Genomic DNA, 18,926 nt, shown 5'->3' on the forward strand with positions numbered 1-18,926 from the left:
TGGACCTTTCTCTTGCCCAACCAGTAAAATGCACAACCAGATTGGTCCCATGGGGGCTGTCTGAGGTTCCCAGGATCCGGAATGTTCTGCAGAGGGGAGGCAGAGTGCAAGAAAGAGTGTGGCCTTGGCTACCTATCAGGCCCCCCTGCCCCATCCCTGAGCTTTGTCATCCATCCTGAAGATCTCACTGCACTTACCTGGCTCCCCTGAGCTCTTGGTGTGACCGTGGGCACGCTGCTCACCCTCTTGGGTGCCTCGGTTTCCTCGTCTGAGTGGGAGAGTGCCTGGGATGGGGTGGTGTTGCTAGTTGCCCAGGAAACAATCTGGATTCACGGTGACCCCACGTGTGCAGAGGAGAACTGTACATCAGGAGGAGGGGGGATGGTTCTCCAGAGGGGTTGCTTTTGGGGAGCAGATTGTCAGAGCTTTTTCCCCAAGGTGCTTCGGGTAGGTCCGAACCACCAACCTTTGGGCTAGTAACCCAAGTCTCTCTCAGTGCCGCTTAGTCGACACCGCTCAGAGCGACCCTATCCAAAAACAAAACAAAAAAAAAGCAGGGTGGAACTGCCTCTGTGGGTTTCCAAGACCAAAACCCTTTATAGGAATAGAAAGCCTGGTCTTTCGCCCGAGGAGCTGCTGGGCCGTGACTGCGTCCCAGGGATGCTGTGTACGAGGGGCTTAAACAAGGTCATGTACAAACGGAATCCTCAAAGCTTGGAAGTTTCCCATCAACTTTCTGAAGCCTCCTGCAGGGATTCCTTGAGTAACAATTAGGGTCATGGCGCCTTTTTGTTCTCAGTGGCTACAGGGACCGGATGTGGCCTTCAGCCCCACTCTGTCCCTGCGAGGGTCCACATGGGAGGGGGTGCGGGCAGGCCACAGCCATCCGCCCTAGCATCTTCTGCCCGGTGACCATCCTGTCCCCCAGCAGGGGTTATGTCCGCCGCAGTGGGCTTGTCCAAGTGCATTCCCAGCCTGGCGAAAAGGATGGGCTGCTAGCGGGGGCGGGGAGGCCCTGGATACCCCAGGCAGGACCTGGCCTGCTTATCTGTCCCTGAGCCTGCCCAGCCTTGTCACATCACCAGGCTGGGCTTTGTGGTTGTGTGTGCTTGCTTGCTTGCTTGGGGTTTCTCTGGGCCTCAGAAGAGGAGCGAATTGAGAAAAGGACACTCTTCCATCCATTGTTGGGCTCTGGGAGGCCCCGCCCCTCCTTGTCCGATTCTCTTACTTCATTGTACTCATTTCCTTTCATCCCCACTCCCCGACCCCCCCACTCTTACCACCCCCACAGGACCCTCTTAATTGGTTCAATATGAGTCCTTAGCATTCAGCTGTCTTCTTGCAAAACCCGCCTTGCTGGTCTGTGAGCATGTGTTTCCAATGTACCCCCGAGCGGAGCATTGTTGGTGCTGGTTCTGAGGGGGTAAGGCCTCTCTGGTCCCGCTTGTTCTGTGGCAGAAGGCTCACTGTTCAACTCGGGAGGGCTGGGTTCAATTCCTGCCCCATGCCTTTGGCGCCCAGCTGCCCTCACCCCAAGCTGTCAGCAGAGGCTCGCTACTAGGATGCTGGGCCGGTTCCAGCATAGCTTCCCGACGAAGACGAAGGAAGCAGGAGGATACCCAGAAACTCGTGATTTGGGGTCGTTGGAAGTTAGGGTTTGGGGTCAGACTTCAGCCAGGGGCTGAACCTCTCTGAACTTAGTTTCTCTTCTGCAGGGTGGTGGTAGGACCGGATGGCATCTTGCATTGCCACCACGTTCAGCAAATAAGGAGCTCTGGTGGCGCAGAGGTTGCACGTTGGGCTGCAATCCCCCAAGGTTTGCAGTTCGAAACCACCAGTCGCTTCTCTGGAGAAAGACAAGGCTTTCTACTCCCATAAACAGTCACAGGCTTGGAAACCCACAGGGGCAGGTCTACCTTGTCCTATAGCAGTGGTTCTCAACCTGAGGGTCACGACCCCTGTAGGGGTCAAAAGACCCTTTCACAGGGGTCACCCGATTCATAACAGTAGCAAAATGACTGTGATGAAGTAGCAACAAAGATAATGTTATGGTTGTGGGGGGTCCCCACCACATGAGGAGCTGTATGAAACAGCTTAGGAAGGTTGAGAACCACTGTCCTATAGGGTCGCTATGAGTCAGCATTGACTCGATGGCTAAGAGTTTGTTTTTTGGGGTTTTGGTTAACTGCATGTATGAAACAGAGAGGAACTCTGGTGGTCTAACAGCTGATCTGTTGGGCTGCTAACTGCAGGGTCTACAGGAATCTGCATGAGAAAGTTGAGGCTTTCAGCTCTCCTAAAGCGTCACAGACTCACAGGGCCAGTTTGGTCTCCACTGTCTGATAGGATTTGGATGAGCTGGGATTGACTTGATGGTAGTGCGTTTGGTTTCGGTTTGGGAGATAAAAGGAGCCGTGGGCATGGTGTGGGTTAGGCGTTGGGCTGCAGACCACAAGATCAATGGTTCAAACCCACCAGTTGCTCCTTGGGAGAAAGATGAGGCCATGTGCTCCCATAAAGATTTCCAGTCTCTGAAATACTCTATGGAGTTCTTGAGTTGGAATTGACTCGATGGCAGTGGGTTCATGTATATAACCCTACTCTATATGCGTGCATGTACCTACCTATATAGACGGTACATTTGAGGGTGAGTCTAAAATGCATTGCTACAAAATCCTAGAAGCCTTTGTCCAAAAAAATATCAAAAACCTGAAGCAATGGTCTTGGGCACATCCTCTACTTAAGTCCACACCGTTCTGACGGCCATGTCTCCATGGCTCTAATCCTTCCCAGAAGAATTCTGAGCTCTTGGATGGACACCACATCCACACGGCGGTGGGGGCATCCCGGAGGAGCTCACGTCGTGGTCTTTGAACCCGGGGAGCACACTCAAATCTGGAAGATCAAGATCACAGCAAGCTGTAGGGTGGATGGGGTCAGTTTCCCAACGAAATTCTTATAGGGCAGGCCTTGCAGCCCTTGAAGAATGAGTCAGGGTAGGGTGGAGGGGATCATGGGCACCACCTTTCCTGGTCTTTTTCACCGATGGTGGTTTCAGTTTGCTGCGCTGCCCAATGGTCACCCTGCCATCTTTGAGGACATCTGTACATTGGTTCCTTTGGAGTCCCAGAAACAGCCATGAGTATCTTCTGAGCCCACCTCTGGGCTATGAAGGCAACTGGCCCAGCCAACCCCCTTGGAAATGACTGTTTCGATTTTAAGGTCCCCTAAGGAAACATATCTGAAAAGACCCTGTCTACAGCCAGCCGCTGGTCGCAGAATCACGGTTAAACATGTTTTCTTTGGAACGAATTGTGTGGGGGAGCAACCAGGGTCGTGGCAGCAATACTTTCTGACTTAGCCTTTTTATTTATACTTACTGATTTTCACAAGCCTCCTGCTTGTGGAGGTTTAAAGAATAGGAATAATTGAAGTATCACGGCTCTTGTCATTGTGGGTGACTCTCCCAACCTGAAGATGACATTTGAGAGAGGAAGAGACTAGGCTGGGGCAGGCCTTTGGGTCCCCCACTCTCCTGTCTGCTCTTAACCTACAGCGAGGTCAGCAGTTCGAAACCACCAGCTGCTCTGGGGGAGAAAAATGGGGGCCTTTCTACTCCCATAAAGAGTGACCGTCTCAGAAACCCACAGTGGCATTTCTACCTTGTCCTCGAGGGTCACTGTGAGACGGCATCAACTCGATGGCAGTGAGTTTGGTTTGTGGAGTTTGGACTTGGCTCCCAGCCCCTGAGAGACCCTGAGCCAAGCACTGTATACACAGCAGTCTGTTGAACCCCCAAAGCCATCCCATGAAGTCGAAACTGTTGTTATCCAACCCCTTGTACGGACCAGGCAGTGGAGGTGTGCAGAGGGCAGCTAGTTCGAAGTGAGTTCATGGCCAACTCAACCTGGGGTTGCATGTAGACAGCTTGGCTAGACTCCAGAGCCTGTGTGCTATCCTGTCTGGGCTGTGGAAGCGGGGATTTCTGAGGGCCTGGGTTGGGGAGCAGGGCCTTCCTGCACAATGGCTGCATCCACAGGGGGCTCACTGATGGACGCCCTTCCCAGTGGGATGAAGGCTGGGTGTGGATGAGCCGACTGCCCAGAGGAAGCGAGTGTTGCCTGCTTGGCCCTGACTCAAAGAGGACGGGCTGTGGCCTTTGCCCCTGGGCTGCTCAGAGTCCTGTGGGGGCAGCCAGACAGGACGCCACCGAGTCCAGTGCGGCCCTGGGGATGTTTGTGCCACGTGCTGGGGCCCCAGTCCCCTCTTCCTCTCCCATGCAGATGCTGGCCCACAGCCAGACACTGTCCCACATGCCTCCTACCCGTATTTATCAGAGACACTGCCTCCTCCAGGAAGCCTTCCTGGACTCCCAGGTTGGGAACAAGGCCCTCCTCTGGGAACGTACGACAGCCCACCAAAAGGTCCCTGGTTCAGTCTACCCAGAGGTGCCTCAGGAGAAAAGGCCTGGAGATTCAGTTCCAAAATATCAGCCACCTAGAGGGAATCTGTGGAGCCCAGTGGCCCCTGGGCACACCCCCACTCCGACCCCAGGGCAGAGAGCGAACACAGGTAGTACAGGGTAATGGTCTGGAGCCAAGATTCTGTAAGGTCCATGTTCAAATTCTAGCCCTCCTACGCCTAACCAAGGGCCTCAGGTAAGGGTGTTCATCTCCCTGAGCTTTCTCGTACCTTCTCCCTGGGGGCCAAAGTGAGACCAATCTAGCTGAAGTTCTGAGAACAGCCCCAGGTCACCCATTCTTGCCATAAACTCCAGCCATGTGTCCTTCAATTACCATGCCCATCTCTGTCTGTATTCCAGTACTACCAGACATTGTCTGGGACCCCTCCCCGGGGACAGGACTCTAACTGAAATTCAGAAGCCTTGGAACTCAGTGGAAATTGCCAAATGGCTCCGATCGCCTAAAAACTAAACCGAAACACGGAAGATTCCCTGACGCCCTTGACTCGATAACACATGAGGTCCAGCGCTCAGCTGCTGACCCAAAGCGTGACGCCTTGGAAACTTCCAGGGATCTGTTTCTGTCATGATGACAGCCCAGGCCACCTCATGGGGCAGTTCTACTCTGTCCCTTGGGCCCACAATGAGCTGCCATCAACGGCAACTCCCCCCACCCCCCCGGGTGAATGCATATGCCAGAAAGTTGGAGCTGCTGGAAACAAATCATGAATCCGCGGTGTCACCAAGCAGAACCCTCTGATTGGAAGGAGAACTTCTTTGGCTGATTGGGGGGCAGGGAGGGTGGAACACGGGGGGGGGTGTGAATGCACGGGCGCTACAGGGTCAGAGACCTGGTTCCCCTAATGAGATCCTGTCTTCCCCCGCAGAGAATGGAGGACGAAGACTACAACACTTCCCTAGACGCCTACGATGAGGAGGACTTCAGCTCCACTGTGATCTTGGAGGAGATGTCGCCCCTCCTGGAAACCAATGTGGTCAGGATCTTCCTGGTGGCTGTGTACAGCACCATTTGTTTCCTGGGAATCGTGGGCAATGGCCTGGTCATCATCATCACCGTCTTCAAGATGAAGAAGACCATGAACACCGTCTGGTTCTTGAACCTGGCCGTGGCCGACTTCCTGTTCAATGTCTTCCTGCCGCTGCACATTGCCTACACCGCCCTGGACTACCACTGGGTGTTTGGCAAGGCCATGTGCAAGATCAGCAACTTCCTGCTCATCCACAACATGTACACCAGCGTCTTCCTGCTGACCGCCATCAGCTTTGACCGTTGCATCTCCGTGATGCTCCCTGTCTGGTCTCAGAACCACAGGAGCATCAAGCTGGCCTACTCGATCTGCATATTCATCTGGGTCTTTGCTTTCCTCTTGAGCTCCCCGTCCCTTGTCTTCCGGGACACAGTCAACCAGCATGGGAAAATCTCCTGCTTTAACAACTTCAGCCTGTCCACACCCAGCCCTCCCCAGCGGTTTGCCTTCCGCCAACTGAACCCCTGGCACACGGCGGTCACCATCACCCGCTTCATGTATGGCTTCCTGATGCCCATCCTCATCATCACCTCCTGCTACCTCACCATCATCCACAAGCTACGGAGCAACCGCCTGGCCAAGACCAAGAGACCCTTCAAGATCATTGTCACCATCATCGTCACCTTCTTCCTCTGCTGGTGCCCCTACCACATGCTTTACCTCCTGGAGCTTCACTACGAGGCTGTGCCTGGTTCCATCTTCAGGCTGGGGCTGCCCCTGGCCACCGCCATCGCCATCGCCAACAGCTGCATGAACCCCATTCTGTACGTGTTCATGGGCCAAGACTTCAAGAAGTTCAAGGTGATCCTCTTCTCCCGCCTGGTCAATGCGCTGAGCGAGGACACAGGCCACTCCTCCTACCCCAGCCACCGGAGCTTCACCAAAATGTCCTCCTTGCACGAAAGGTGCTCCATGAACGAGCGGGAGACCAGCACGATTTGAGCCCCTCCGGGGACGCTGCCGACCCAGGAAGGCCCGGAGGTATGCCTTCGCCTTCTGGGGACCGAGGCAAGAGCCTCTTCAGCTCCCATCAATGCCCACTGTCCTTTGATGTTGCGGGTGGGACATTCAGGGCTGGGAACCTCCTTTTCCCGTGAGATGGTGGACAGAGCGTGTCATGTTGTCCCCAGCCGTGGAACCCTGCTTCCTGAGACCCCAGGCCTTGACCAAACCAAAGAGCAAAGGACACATTACCAGCACCACCGTCTGGACCTGGCGTGGGGCTCAGAGAGCAGCCTAGTTCTTATAACCTTGTGTTCCCCAGGCATGACACGAGGCCCAGGCTTGGGGGTGGCAGCAGAGGTGGGCAGGGAAAACACAGGGTGAGAGCTCTCTCTCTCTCGCTCCCATGCAGTACATCCCATGAGCTGCTGTCCAGTCGATCCCAACACACGGCCCCTGCGCCTGAAACAGAGCAGGGCTGCCAGGAGCCAAGCTTGGGAAACAGCTCACCAGACCTAACTTACAAAGTGCTTCGAGGTGGACTCGAACCGCCCATCTTTCAGCCAGCAGCCAAGTGCGTTAGCCGCTCGGCACCACCAAGCCATTCCCTCACAGCAAGGGAACCCCATGCACCACGGATCGCTACACTGTGTCAGGAGGCCTGCACCCCCTGATGGTCTTTGTTTAGTTTGATCCCAGGGTCGCAGCCACTGTGTCCATCCATCTGATCGAGGGTCCCACACACTCCCCCCTCCACACCCTCCTCCCCGCACCCCACCCCCCATGTGTCCACATTCATAATCAGCCAGAAAAATCCCACCACTCCAGCCTCCCTCTGGGTTCCAGCGTGGTGTTTGGAAGGTCTCCGTGGAAACGCACAGGCTACCTGGGAAAAGACAGGGGTGCCCAATCAGCCCATGGACACGCAGCACCCACAGATGAGCTGGGGGGAAGAAGCTGGGGATGGGGCCGCATGGGCTCCTGCAAGGGCAAGACAGAGAGGGTGTGGCTTTTAAAAGGATGTGCCCTGAAGCAGCCCCCTCGTGTACCCCCCCCCCAATTTCCCAGGGCAACAGCGGTTTGAGCAGGGGGTTCCCAGGTGGGGGATTATGGCCCCAAGTTTTTGGAGGGTTCTTTACTCTTTGTGGTCAAGGTCCCTATCTCCCGCCTCTCCCCACCCCACCCCACCATCCTGGACTCTGACTGGAGTTGCTCAGAATGAAATAGCTTGGAGTGGGCAGTGGGGGTGGAACTTGAGGAGGTACCCCACCCCCTCTCCCACACGCTACCCCCCACCCCTGCACTCTATTTTATTCTGAGCCACTTGGGAGGGTCTCCCTGGGAGGAATATGGCCCTAGGGCTTTGTTGCTGGATCAGAAATCTGGAGCTGAGTCCCTGAGCTGTGCTCCCAAGATCCTGCCCAGGGGGGGTGCCATCGGCACTGTGGGTTACCCCCTCACCGTGTGCAGCTCCCACCCATGCCCTCCCTCATCGGATACCAGCATCTTCCTAAGGTAGAGAGTGTCACCAGGTCATGAGCAAAGGAGGGACCCGAGGCGCAGAGGAGGGCCGAGACTCGGCCAAGGTCACCCAGGTCGCCACTGAGAGGGAGAAGCTGAAGGCAGCCCGGGCTGTGCCCAGGGACTTCTTCCTTCCTCTCGATTCTGACCCAGGGACGCCCGTGATCGCCACGTGTATCTTGCACTTTCTGTACCGAGCACTTCACGCGTGGGGGCTCGTTCATTCAGCACGGCGCACCTGGCTTAGGGCCAAGTACCTTGGTGGTGGGTGGTGATGGTGGTGGTCATGGGGGTGGGGCAGAGGGTGGTGATGGTTGCCCTCCAGCTGATTCTGACTCCTGGGACCCCACGTGACCCCCGTATGTGAGGAGGAGAACACGGCTCTGTCAGTTTTCAAGACCTGTCCCCCAAGACACCCCTGAGTAAATTCGAACCACCACCCTGTCCACTTGTAGTCAAGTGTCTAACCCTGGGCACCACGCAGGAACTCCACGCCTGTTCACACGTGTGCCAGACATCAAGGTTCTGAGCAGTTGAGAAGTGATCACCAGAGTACCCAGTGGGGCCCACGGAAGCCATGGAGTTGGAAAGAACCCCGGTCCCCAAGATTAGAACCAGGACTACGGGTTCCTTGGCAGATGCCTGGAGGAGCCCCGGCTGGTGTAGTGGGTGTGTCTTACATTGGGCTGCTTACCGCAAGGTCTGCAGTTCGAAACCACCAGCTGCTCCGCTGGGGAAAGAGGAGGCTCTCTACTCCTGTCAAGTGTCACAGTCTCTGAAACCCACAGGGGCTGTTCTACTCTGCCCTTTGGGGTCCCCGTGAGTTAGAATCAGCTCAATGGCCTTGAGGCATTTTTGTGTGTGTTTTTATTTTAAGCAGATGAATGACATAATCCTAATGGCGATTACGTCAGCTTGGCCCAAGGCTTTCCAAAATGACCCCAAATGGCAAAGGAGAGGCATTCGGTCCTCCAGCTCCTTGGGCACCCAGCTGCCCGTCCCCACCACGTCCATCCTCCACTCCTTCAGGGCAAGCACAGGGACGAGGCCCAGATCCACCGGCCCCAGGGTGTCGGTCTCTCCCAAGCCATTTCGCTGTTACGCCATGTCCCCAGAAGATGCAGGGACCAGATGTTCTGTCTGCACATCCTGCACTGTCCTGTCTGCCCCCGTCCACGGCCTGTTTGGAATCACACCTCGTTAAGAGACAAGATGTTCTTTCCCATGTTGGGTCGCTAAGCTGACCGGGAGGCCGCTCAGCCTTGGCCCCAAGCTGGGGCTTCCGAGACTGCTGTAAGGAATTTTTGAGACCAAGGGGATTGCCATCCTGGTGTGGGGACTTCTGCCAGCCCTGTCCCCAAGCCAGTGGATAGGACCAGAGAGGGGTGCAGTGGCAAGCTGCTTATTCCAATTCCGAGGTGCCAAGGACTTGGGCTTCCCAGATGCCCCCAAACACGCCGCCGTGGAGTCCATGCCAACTCACAGCGCCTCCCGATGGAGCCCCAGGGAGCTTTGGGTGGAGGTTGATTGCCAGGCTTTTCTGCCTCTGCGCAGAATCGAGGCTCCAGCCTTTTGCCCAGCAGCCATGAGTGTTAACTATCTGTACCCCCTGAGCACCCCACCTCTCTCCCAGAATGGTGCTCCTCCCTGGGGCTCAGTGCCTTGGGCCAGCAGGAGGGAGCCAGGACCTAATTCTATCCACTCACCCATCCACTCACTTGTTTACCCCAAGATCCACCCACTCACCCACACATTTTCCTGTCCGTCTATCCACCATCCGTTTACCCATACACTCACTCACTCACTCACTCACTCACTCACTCACTCACTCACTCACTCACTCATCAATTCGACCAAAATGTGTTTAATCGCTGCCCTTTCCCGTGTCCTCTGGTGGTCACTGCGGTCAAGGATAACCAAGACCCTTTAGTTGTCCGGTAGGAGACACAACTAGTGACCCAAGGATCCCTATCCCACAAGAAAAATAATCCCGGGACCCCTGCCATGCCCAAAGGCCAATGAGAACTTCCTTGAGGCGCCATGGAGCTGCAGGATGATGGGTACCCATTTGGGGCAGAGAGCAGGAGCGAAGGATGCTCCCCGAGTGAGCAGCCCGGGCAGAGGGAGGAAACAGAGTGATTCTAAGGGATTCTGGCCATGCGGGCTGCAGCCCAGGGAGGGGGGTGAGCCTGGGCCAGAGAGGGCTGGAAGGAATACAAGGCCAAAGCCAGGGGACGCACGCAGAGCTGGCTGTTCTGGGGAGGATGGGCCAAAGGAGAGCCTGCAGGGATGCAGCCTGGACTGAGAGAACAAAGACAGCGCTGAAGGGAATCGGAAGGTTTGAGAGCAACAGGAAAAAAACAAAACAAACACACGCCAAAAAAACTCCCCAAACTTCCTCAGGGGAGCGGTTGGTGGGAAACGGACCAAGGGCCAGTTGCAGCTGCCCGGAGGCCTCGGTGCTGGTCTTTATTGATGGAAATTAATTGTAAATATTATTCAGATTTGCTTCCCAGTGCACAATTATATTTCTCAGGGGAGCCTTCTGAGCAAATGCTACAACCCGATAAATAAATAATACATAGATTGCATTAACCTGTGAGGAGTACAGGCGGATTCATACTTCCATTGGTGATAGTGGTTGGGGCACGAGAGGGGGGGGGTTTCTGGACAGGTGGCTCTAGTGTTAGGGTTCGGGGATTAGGGACCAACTGCTACCCCCCCAGTTCCCCCCCCACACTGAGTTCTGCCCTGGGAGATGTAGGCGCTTCTGTACCCAGAAGGTGCCACCGTATCCAGGCATGGCAGTCTAGCTACTGGTCCGCAGACCTGGCTGACGGGCAGGTGGGGGTGGGGAGTGGCACGGAGAGAGCTGGTGTGGGAGGAGGGGAGGCCTGTGTTGTTAGTACACGTGCTCCAAGTCTTCCATTGTGGTTCAGCTGCGGGGGTGTCTTGAATCACTCCCTGAGTGACCCCAGGGGACACAGTAGAGCTTCCCCACACAGGGTTTCCTAGGCGGCCATCCTTAGTTCAGCAGATTGCCAGGCCTTTCTGCCTCAGCACTGCTTGCCAGGGTTTGAACCATGAACCTTGCGGTTAGCAGCCTGGTGCGTAACCAATGCACAGCCTACAGAATGGAGAAGAGAGCGGCCCTGTAGGGTCAACCATGATAAAGCTGAAAGACCCCTCCCGCTGGTGGTGGGAGAGGGGTCCACTCCAATTCACAGCAGCCCTGAAGCACAGCAAAGAATGGCCCCGGGGGGTTTCAGAGGCTGTCCATCTTTATGGGAGCAGATGGCCACGTGGCCACATCTTTCTCCTGCAGAGCAACCAATGGGCTCGGATGCCTGGCCTTCTTCCTGCTTAGCCGCCAAGGGCTTAACCGCTGCGCCACCAGGGTTCGCTGTTGCAAACACTGAAAACCCTGTCAGGCACTGTAGTGGCGTGACCTCATCGAATCCTCACCACGTTTGTGGTAGGCATGTGTGGTCTCCCCAGGGATGTGTCGTCTCCCTTTGAACAGATGAGGAAACGGTGGGGGGAGAGAGAGGGGTGCTCAGAGAGATGCCATCTGCCCCTGTCACACAGCATGTGGCAGAGAGCTGGGGCCTGAGCCTCAGCCCATTTGCTTTCTCAGCGGCAGAGAGAGCACTGTCCTGTGTGAGGAACCGCTCCCTGGAGAGAGGGGACAAGCTCAGGCTCTGTCTTCCTCCAGGGACCATTGTTGGGCAGGTGGGAGAGAGGATGTCTGAAGCTTAGCTGCTTCCTTCACGGGGAAGGAGACGGTGTCTGGATGGGTCCTGAGCATCTTAGGGTCTTTGGGTGGGAAGAGACTCCAAGGGGCTTTCCATACAGTGCTTCCCCTTCCGCCGCCCCCATTTCACAGACGAGAAAACCAAGGCTTCACCTGCAAATCAGCTTGGCATCAGCAACCTCACTGACCGCCTGGGAGGTGCTGTGAGGTCCCCCCACGTGGGCTCCCTGCTTACACAACAGAAGGCAACGCTGCCCGGTGCTGTGCCATCCTCCCAATCGTCCGTGTGTCTGAGCCCAGGGTCGCAGCCACCGTGCCAGTCCATCTCCTCAAGGGCTTTCCTCTTCTCTGCTGCCCCTCCACTTTACCCAGCACCATGTCCTCCTGCAGGGACGGGTGCTCCTGACCCCATGTCCAAAGTCTCCCGGGGTGAGGTGAGATGTGTGTAAGATGTGCTCAGAGGAGCCACTTTGAAAACACCACCACGCTAGAGACCTGGCCATTGAGCAAACCACCCGTCTCACCCCTCAGTGGGGCTTCAATGGTGTTGGCGCAGCTCTGGACAGCAGGAGCTCTGGGGTGTTTTGAGCAAACTCCTGGCCAGCAGAGAGGCAGGAGATCTTGGCACAATTCGCTGCAGGGCAGAGACACGCTGTGCTGGGGGGCATAAGTGTCCCCCGTCAGAGTGACCCTGGCTGGGATGGGGGCAGGCGTTCTCCACCTTGACCTAGTGCTCATTCCATGGGTGTCTTCACACGTTACAAAGAACCGAAAATCAAAGCCAGAAAACCATCTGTGCACAGAAGACGAAGGTACCTGACTGTGGTCAGGGCGGCTTCAATGCGATATGTTTGAGAATCCCGATCCGTCGGGTCTGCAGGAAAAAGCGTTTTGCTCCTGTGGGCGCCCCAACAGGTGGCTGCGGAAGAGAAGCAGGGCCGGAGGGCTCCCTGGGATTGGATAGAGCAACGCATGGGGAAGAAGGGTTCCAGTAGGCTCTGTCTAAAGAGACCCCAACCCCACACTCACTGCCCTATAGTCAACACTGACTCATAGCGCCCCCCCTCCCACCCGGCCTTTCAGAGACTCAACTGTTTACAGGAGTAGAAAGTCTGGTCTTTCTCTCTCCCAAGGAGCCGCTGGTGGTTTGCAGTCCAATGGGATCATCACCAGCACCTCAGAAAAAGCCTGAGCTCTCCCAAGGGTGACCCCAGCCCCACCCGGGTCACCACACAGGATCACACAGCCTCCGGAGGCGGAAGGCTTGGGCTCAGCTCCCAGCCCTGCCAGCGACATTCACGGCTGTTGAATCAATCCTGACGCAATGGGACGAGGTCTGCTCTTGTGGCTTTCTGAGACAGCAACTCTTATGGGAGTAGAGAGCCTCGTCTTTCTGCCGTGGAGCTTCTGGTGGTTTCGAACTGCTGGCCTTGCGGTCAGCAGGCCAACACATAACCTGCTACGAAGAGAGTTTCCACATCCCTTAGGGCTAGGGTTGGACTCTGTGACCTTGGACAAGCTACTCGACCCCTCACGAACCCAAGCTTTACTGGGACAGATGTGAGGTCACTGTATGTCTCCAGTGATGAGCGTGAAGTGACTCATACCACCTTGGTTCATCTTGGTGTGCATCTGCCGCCCCACTGGTCCCCTGTCTCCAAGCTGGTCCCCCACAGTCTAGTCTCTTGGAGACCCTCACAGAGCCCACGGCCTCCTCCACCAGCCTTATCTCACTCTGCTCTCCAGCCAGGTGGGGTGGGGGGCGTCCCTGTCTGTCTCTCTCCCAAAACAACACAACACAAACCAACAAACAACAACACAACCTCCCCTCCTCGGTCCCCACATCAGGCCTTAGAGTGTGCTGTCCCACCACCCTGTCCCTGCTGTTAGCACGGCCGATCCCTCCCCCACGCAAGGTCTCAAGGCCAAGGCCACTTCCACTGAGAGCCCCGTCCTGGACACTTCTCACCCCAGGAATTGCCTATCAGATTCCCCGACTGGGTCCCTGGGTGAAGAGACTGGAGCCTCCTGGGTGGAGTGAATGGTTTGGAACTCAACTGCTATAGCCCAGAGATTGATGGCTTGACCCCTCCCAGAGGCTCCTGGGACGAAAGGCCTAGGGACCCACAGCCTGGAAGATGCTATGGATGACGTACAGTTCTGTGCGCGGGGCGGTCGCCGCAAGATGTGCTGGGCTCTGGGACAGCCAGCAGCTCCGTGGTGTGGGGGGTTTGTAGCCACCCCGAGTCGCTTGATTGTCCCTGTTGAACTGGGCACTGGGCTCTGTAAGATGGAGGGGCCGGGTCTGTCTTATCCAGTACTCTCCCAACACCTCTCTCCCCCAACACCCCTGCCTCCAAGCCCTGCTCAATCCAGAGAAGGTGCGTGTTGATGTCTGCAGCGTGAGGGATGGCATGGTCTATTTTATGACCATTAACATCACCCTGGAGACTCGGGACAAGTTCGATGGCACATCCTCCCCCTCAAAGTTCTCCATCACCATGCTAAGGACGGCAACCCCGGGGGGTGGGGGGGGGAGTGGGACTGTTGCCCTCCCACCCCTCCCCAGCCCCCACTGCACAGACTCAACAAGGAGGAGCCAGGCCTCCATAAGCCTCCAGGAGCCACCACCACCCCACCACACCCCCGGACAAAGGAAGTTTCCACGAAGCCCTTCTGTCTCCCTTGGGTTTTTCCTTTCCCCTTGGATTTACTGCCTCTGAGAATAAAGGAACCAGATGCCACCCCCCACACCCCTCCTGCTGCTTTGTACTGCTTTTCCGGACCAGGCTTCTGTGAGAGGTTTGCTTGATGGAACGCTTCCTGTGTTTGTCCATTGGGAATGGGCACTCAGCCCAGCCCAGGCGCTGTTCTGGGCTACACCCAGGGACCTGAGCGCGCCCTGTGTGCCAGTGGCTCTCTCTGGACCCCAGATGCCTTGCACTGGGAGAGGCAGGGCAGGATGGTCCTCCCCGTGCAGATGTTTGGCATCCTTGGAGCAAGCATCTGGGTGCGTTTCTGGGTTTCTTCCAGATGTTAATGTTGTTGAGGATGGACTGGTACAAACAGAGTGGGGGAGCGCAGGGGAGACTCTTGGCTGCAGCTGGTGGTCTCTGGTTGGTTGTAAGCACTTAGCATGCCCAGCCCACCACATGGGCCCATGGCCTCATTAGAAAGAATGGACTGGTGGAGGGATTAAAGACATGATGAACCGCCGCCAGAGGCAAGTCCAAATCCATCGGAGAAGGCTGAGTGGTGAAATCGCCTTAACATTACAGACGACGAAGTGTAAGCTCAGAGATGGGGTGATTTCCCCAGAATCATGCAGCTCCCCTTCCACCCGCGTTTACTGAGCACCTACGACGGACGCACCAGACACAGTGCTAGACGGCTGCTGAAAACACGCCGCACGTCTTAAAGAATCATGTCATCCACGCAAGTCACCATGAATAAAACATTCAACCCACAAAAACACACTCATACTGGTGCACGGCTGAGTTGGGATTCGAACTCTCGCCTGCATCTTACTTGGGGGTTTATAAACATTTTTGCTATGCATGTTGCTTCCCGAGCTACATAAATCAAATCCAGGCAAGAGGGATTAGGCAGAGGGGAGAGGGATGCTTTCTGTTTATGCATCCTAGAGGCTCTTGGGAGGGAGAGGGAGGGAAGACTCGGGTCTTGGCTGGGAGTCGATGCGTTGTGAGGAGGCTCCCACTCCACGCCTGACCTACAGGATGTGCGTTGGGCTGCTCACCGCAAGGTCAGCAACTCGAAACCGCTCCCAGGGAGCAAGATACAGCTTGCCATTTCTGTAAGCAGTTACAGTCTCAGAAACCCACCCGGCCTTGCAGGGTCCCAGCGAGCCAGAATCCACTCGATGGCAGTGTGTGTGCCAGCCTCTTGGAAACTTCATCTTGCTCACTGGCCACGGGGTCCCCCAGGATGGAGGTGCCACTGAGGTCGTTGCTAAGTGCCTTAATGTTGATTCTGACTTGGGGTTACCCCACGGGCTGCAGAGCAGAACTGACTCAAGCAAGCTGGTTGCCAGGTCTTTTCTTCCGCCGCACTGCGGGGGTGGGTTTGAACCTCTCACTTGTCGAGGGCACACCAGGGACCTTCAGATGTAGCTACACCCATGGAAGCAGCTTGTTCAATCTTACAAGTGTTCGAGAATGCTTGGATGGGTTCTTGCCAGACTAGCTTCCCAGGAAGTGTAGCCTCTGAGGGCTGGTGTTCAGTCCTGGGAAGCCCACCAGTGTGGCTCACAGGAGCCCCTGGCTGTAAGGAGTGATTGTCAGCTCAGGGAACAGGGAAGGGGTGTGAGGAAGGAGGGGGTGAGTGGTGGGCATTGGCTGCTGGATAAACTTCAAACACAGACAGGTCTCGTTTCTAACCCTCTCCAGCTGCCCGGGCCTCAGTTTCCCCATCTGTAAGATCGGGAGGGTAACTGCGGCGACCGGGGTGCCTTGGCTCGTGTATGGGAACTAGCTCGCCCCGTTTCTCATCATCAGAGGCTTGCTTGCGAGCAAAATAGCCCCTGCAGAGTGGTTACTACACCACCGGGCAAACATTATCGGCTTGCCACGTCGGGCCCTCTTGCGGTTGTTACGTGTTTCATCTTCTTATATTACTTATTCGTTTATGTTCCATTCGTGTTACAAGACTGCGTTCGCTTCGTTATTTTAGCTGCCCGCCCACTCAGCCTCCTGCCCCCCCCCCCTTGCCTAACCAGCCAGCACTTGTGGGAGCGACACAAATCTGCCTGAAATATGGATTGGCCTTGCACGTGCAGTGCCTGCTCTCGTTTGGAGATGTGGAGAAACTGTTGCTTCCTCTGCCTACCGCTGATCTAGGAGGCCTGGTGGCGTAGTGGTTACAAACTCAACTGCTGACTCCAAGGGCAATGGTTTGAAACCACCAGCCACCCCACAAGAGAAAGACAAGGCTTTCCATTCCCATAGGGATTGTGATGGGAGGCGTATGAGTCCCTAATAAAATAACAATAATAATAAAAAAGAAAATGATGAGGACAATGAATCTACAGATGTGCTTTACACAACTGATGTATGTATGGATTGTGATAAGAGTTGTATGAGACCCTAAGAAAATGTTTAAAAAATAAAGAAATACTATAAACCAGCTTAAAAAAAAAAAGAAAATAGAGTTACTGCCTCAGGAACCCACAGGGACCGGAGGCTCCATCGTGAGTCTGAACGGACTTCATGGCTGTGGGTTTTATACCTGATCCAAGAGTCCCCGGGGGGACCAAGAGGCAACACACTGGCCTGCTAACCGCCAGACCAGTGGTTCTCAACCTGTGGGTTGCGACCCCCTTGGGGGGTTGACCGACCCTTTCACAAGGGTCGCCCGATTCATAACAGGAGCAAAATGGCAGTGATGAAGTAGCAACGAAAATAATTTTATGGTTGGGGGGGGGTCACCACCACATGAGGAACTGTATTCAAGCGTCGCGGCATTAGGAAAAGGTGAAGAACCACTGCTTTAGACTGTGGTGGGCGTATACCTCTTAGGTCACTAGATCAGGGACAACGGAGTTTATCTCCCCAATGCCTGCACAGGGCCCCAGTACCGGTGTTGGAAAGAGATCAGGCATACTTATTAGACACCCATGGGAAAGATCCTAACTGAGAAATGCCCTTGAGCCCAGGGGGGAGGTCCACCTGGGACCCCAGACTAGGCCCAGCCACATGACGTCACACAGGCGGGCCTAGACTCAGCCAGTAAGATCAGCCAATGCCCTCAACCTAAGAGGGGTGGGGGTGGGAAAGGATGAGAGCCAGGCAAGCAGCCCAGCAGGCTCTCTTGGCCCCAAGGCCAGTCCCTCTTTTTACTCTCTGTTCAGCTGCAGGGGGAGGGTGGGGGTCTCTCACACAAACCTGTGTGTCCTCTCAGGGCCCACCCAGGGCCTGCTCAGACTGCAAGCCCCTCTTGGCCTCTGGGATTCGTGTGTGTGTGTGTGTGTGTGTGTGTGTCCGCCCAGGACCTGCTCAGACCGCAAGCCCTCTTGGCCTCTGGGATTCCCTAGTACGTGCGTGCATGCGTGTGTGTGTGTCTGTCCACCCAGGGCCTGCTCAGACCGCAAGCCCTCTTGGCCTCCGGGATTCCCTAGTACGTGCGTGCATGCGTGTGTGTGTGTGTGTATGTGTCATGCCCTCCACATCCCTGTATTCTTTCCACGTGGCTTTTCTGGCACCCATTTGCAAATCCGCGTGGCCCAGCAGGCTTTGCAGAAACAGCGTGTCCCTTTTTGAGACAGTCTTACCTGAAACTTCCCTTTCTTCCACAAGAGCTCACTTGGATGACAAAAGTGCACCGGCCATGTGCAAAATACTGTCCCACTCACCCTCTCATTTGACAATTCCCTGTTCTCCCTGGCGGCGCTGTGGGGTACACACACTGGGCTGCGGACTGCAAGGTCTGCAGTTCGAAACCATGAGCCCATCTGTTGACGATATAGAAAAGCGTAGGGGCGGAGTCTTGCCTGCCAATCAGGTCAGAGCCTGAGGGTGACTGTGGGTGTGGCCTTTTCATAAGGAGGGTCCCTTTCTGTGCTTTCACCTTCCTGCTGGTGGATCCTGGTTGCTGTTAGAGCCCTGGAGATGCGTCCACTTTCACTGGATCCACGGGACTTTGCACGCACCGGCCTGTGCTCTTCCTGCATGTGGCTTTGTGAGTCTGAAGAGGGACTTAAGTCAGACTGGGCTGGGTTGCTTTCCTGATACACAATCACATCTTTATATAAAGCTCTCTCTTACACATATATGAGTGTCACTGGATTTGTTCCTCTAGTCAAAACAACCTGACACAACCGGCAAAGAGTTACAATCTCTGAAACCCACAGGGGAAGGTCTACTCCGTCCTATTGGGTCTCTATGAGTCGAATTTGACTCTATGGCATGGTTCCTCCAGCTTCAGGGCTCTGGCTCCATCAGCATCACTCCGTCTGTCTTGTCAACAGGAAGACGAAGCAGAGAGTGTGTCTGGCCTCCAGGGACTCTGTGTTTGACTCTATGTTTGACTCTTAGTTCTCCTGCCCTGGAGACAGGCTCCTGGGCCAACGGGACAAGGATCATGCACTAGAAAGAGCAAACAAGATGAACCACGTCCCCCTTTCTGAAAGAGCCACCCATTGCCGTGATTTATCAGCTCTTTCTACGGCTTGAAACATTAGCAC

General features: G+C 55.5%; 1 protein-coding gene across 4 annotated transcripts in view; it reads left to right on the forward strand.

The window, feature by feature from the left end:
* The window catches only part of CMKLR1 (chemerin chemokine-like receptor 1), a 55,394-nt gene extending 44,825 nt beyond the window's left edge, over window positions 1-10,569 (forward strand). For all 4 annotated transcript variants that reach the window (XM_075534305.1, XM_075534303.1, XM_075534304.1 and 1 more), the window contains one exon: window positions 5,350-10,569. In XM_075534305.1, the coding sequence (XP_075390420.1) occupies window positions 5,353-6,453 (1,101 nt within the window). In that variant the 5' untranslated portion in view covers window positions 5,350-5,352 and the 3' untranslated portion in view covers window positions 6,454-10,569. The remainder of the gene's footprint in view (window positions 1-5,349) is intronic.
* Window positions 10,570-18,926: the final 8,357 nt, after the last annotated feature.

The sequence above is a fragment of the Tenrec ecaudatus genome, chromosome 16, assembly GCF_050624435.1.
Source record: "Tenrec ecaudatus isolate mTenEca1 chromosome 16, mTenEca1.hap1, whole genome shotgun sequence".
In the NCBI taxonomy this organism is placed as follows: domain Eukaryota; kingdom Metazoa; phylum Chordata; class Mammalia; order Afrosoricida; family Tenrecidae; genus Tenrec; species Tenrec ecaudatus.